The sequence below is a fragment of the Octopus bimaculoides genome, chromosome 29, assembly GCF_001194135.2.
Source record: "Octopus bimaculoides isolate UCB-OBI-ISO-001 chromosome 29, ASM119413v2, whole genome shotgun sequence".
NCBI classification, from domain to species: domain Eukaryota; kingdom Metazoa; phylum Mollusca; class Cephalopoda; order Octopoda; family Octopodidae; genus Octopus; species Octopus bimaculoides.
The window spans coordinates 11,904,295-11,907,310 of NC_069009.1; the positions used below are offsets into that span (position 1 = coordinate 11,904,295).

The 3,016-nt window shown below is 40.2% G+C and overlaps 1 protein-coding gene across 1 annotated transcript in view; it reads right to left on the reverse strand.

Annotated features, from left to right (window-relative positions):
- LOC106873005 (fibulin-1) overlaps positions 1-1,992 on the reverse strand; it is a 17,759-nt gene extending 15,767 nt beyond the window's left edge. Inside the window, exons 1-2 of the mRNA XM_014920207.2 lie at positions 1,876-1,992; positions 765-881 (exon numbers count right to left, since the gene is read on the reverse strand). Of these exons, the coding sequence (XP_014775693.1) occupies positions 765-881; positions 1,876-1,897 (139 nt within the window). The 5' untranslated portion in view covers positions 1,898-1,992. The remainder of the gene's footprint in view (positions 1-764; positions 882-1,875) is intronic.
- Between the last annotated feature and the right edge of the window lie 1,024 nt (positions 1,993-3,016).

The following is a 3,016-nucleotide window of genomic DNA, read 5'->3' on the forward strand; positions in this document are numbered from 1 at the left end:
ATATATATATATATATATATACATCGAGATAGATAGATGGATGGATAGATAGATAGATAGATAGACAGATAGATAGATAGATAGATAGATAGATAGATAGATAGATAGATAGATAGATGTGCAGCTGTATGGTAATCACACCGTTCTGAGTTCAGTCCCACTACGTGAAACCCTCGGAAAGTGTCTTCTACTATAATAGAAAGTGTCTTCTACGACCAGAGCCTTGTGAGTAGATTTCTTAGAGAGAAACTGAAAGAAGCCTGTCGTATGCATGTCTATATATATACACTTGTGTGTTTGTGTGCCTTTGAGTCTGTGATGTCCCTCTACACCGCTTGACAACCAGTACTAGTATGTTTACATTCCCATAACTTAGCGGTTCGGGAAAAGAAGCTGATAAATTTACTACTAGGCTTTAAAAAAAATAAGTACTGGCGTCGATACTGCAAGGCATGACCACAAGCAAATGACTGACACAAGTAAAAGACAAAAGATATACATTCATACCTACATGCACATAGCAAATTTCCGGCATACAAATTGATGTAGTGTATAGTGTAGACATGCAATATAAGACTTCAAGCGCTGTATTTCTAAATCTTGCTGCATTTCACATAGAAATTTTGGTCCTCAATGTTGGATATAGGTATAATGTATAATGTATAATAATATATAGGTCGACCTAGCATTTCGGCTGGAAATTTTGGTCTGAAAAATTTGACTTTTATGCCCGGAAAATACGTTACTTCACAAACGTAACTTACCAATACATCTGCTGTTATTTCTTTGGTATCCAGTTTTACAAACACATTTGTAGGATCCTAGAGTATTGTAACAAGTACCGGAGGGAAAACAGGGTCGCATCGCACACTCGTCGAAATCTGGACAAATAGATTGAAACCAAAATAAGAATAACGCATTTAAAAGAAAAATTAAATTATTCATTAAAAGAGCCACCCACCCACTTTTATGTTGTGTGAAATTGTTAGGAATGTCGTCATCATCATCATCAGCAGCAGCAACAGCAGCAACAGCAGCATCTTCATGACCATCATAGACCAGCCCCGGTTGTCAAGCGTTGATGGTGGTAGTGGTAGTGGGTCACACACACATACATATACACACACACGCACACACGCGCGGGCAAACACACACACACGTACATATATAATGAGGGCGCATGGCCTAGTGGTTAGGGTGTCTTATACACGATCGCGAGATCGCGGTTTGAATTCCTAGAGTGGGTGGTGCGTTGTATTCTTGAGCAAAAGCACTTCACTTCATGTTGCTCCATGATCATTTCAACACCTGACGTGTGGCACACTGTGCATTTCTGCAGGCAAAGTCGATTTGGTGGAGGGAGTCAGCTAATATACAGAACATGCGTTTGATCACTATAAACAAATCATTTATTGAGGTCGTTCGGCTAAAGCTGAACGCTTATACGTCATCAACGACGGGAGAGCCCATATTATATATATATATATATATATAGATAGATATATAGATAGATAGATATTCACCATGTTGGACCGATAAAATCTAAGAGTTTTTTCCATTCTCTTGTTGTGTTTATTTTCTCATATTCCTTTCTGTTGAAGAGCGTAGGCTCGAAATGTAAAAGACTTTTTCATTTTCCCGAGCGTCAAACTAATACACTTGATTGTTGTCCATACACTTGCCTTCGTCTTTTGGTTTTCTATAAATTTCATGGGAAGGTCCGGAGGCTATAGTAGTAGACACTTGCCCAAGTAGCTGCGCATGCAGCGGGATTGAACCCGAAACCACATGGGCACAAAGCGAGCCTCTGAACCACGCACCCATGGCTGGTAAATGAAAAGTGGATAAAGCTTTTCTCATAGTTTGTTTACTTACCCACACATTTTCCATCGATCATTCTGTAACCACGTTTACATCCACACTCGTAGGACCCCTGAGTGTTGCGACAAAATGCCGAAGGATGGCACGGATTATTCTCCAAGCATTCATTGTAGTCTGAAATAGAAAGGTAAATATTTATTTCTTTATTGCTCACAGAGGGCTAAACATAGAAGGGACAAACAAAGACCGACAAAGGGATTAGATCGATAACATCGACCCCAGTGCGTAACTGGTACTTATTTAATCGATCCCGAAAGGATGAAAAGCAAATTCGACCTCGGTGGAATTTGAACTCAGAATGTAACAACAGACGATATACCGCTAAACGCTTCGCCCGGCGTGCTAACGTTTCTGCCAGCTCGCCGTCTTAGAAAAGTAAATATTGCATACATACATGTACTCAGTAATATTGCTAGTTTAATATGGAGGATATTTCCGGCCGGTTCCTGTTTTATTACATATAGGGCAGGGACTTAGTGGTTAGGGCATTCGGCTGATGACCGTAAGGTCATGAGTTCAGTTCCAAGTGACATGTTGTGTCCTTGATTAAAACACTTCACTTCACGTTGATCTAGTCCGCTCAGCTGTAAATCGTAACTCTGCAACTAAATAGCCTTCCGGTCAGAGGAAGTATTGGCCTGCTCACGAAATGTTCTTTTTTTCCACGGGAGTTCCGGACTCTAGTTATGAACACATTTGCTTACAACCAATCAGAGCTCAACTATCAAACCAGTTTATAAGCGCATAACGAGTGATGGGCGATAAAATAAGGTCAGTTGGGTAAGGAATGACCATGCTTCTTTTCGCTTTTAAGAATGATTGTTGTTCTTGTTCTTGTTTAAACCATGACTGGCTCTGAGTAGCTATTTGTGTTGTTGTTTACTTTGTAAAATAGTAAGAAGGGAGGGTTGCTAGCACATCACACTCCACCCGCATTTTCCCATCCACGTCTTTACCATATGGGACCCTAACAAACTCCGGTAATAGGTATAGATCCAAACCTATCTAATTACTTATCTCCTTTCAAAGTCAGGCATAACTTGATGATCGGTAGACTTACAACACCCTTCTTTGTCTCGAGTTTACTTGGTAGAGTGTGTTTGTTAATCTGATAACAAGGTCAAGGCGATCTCTG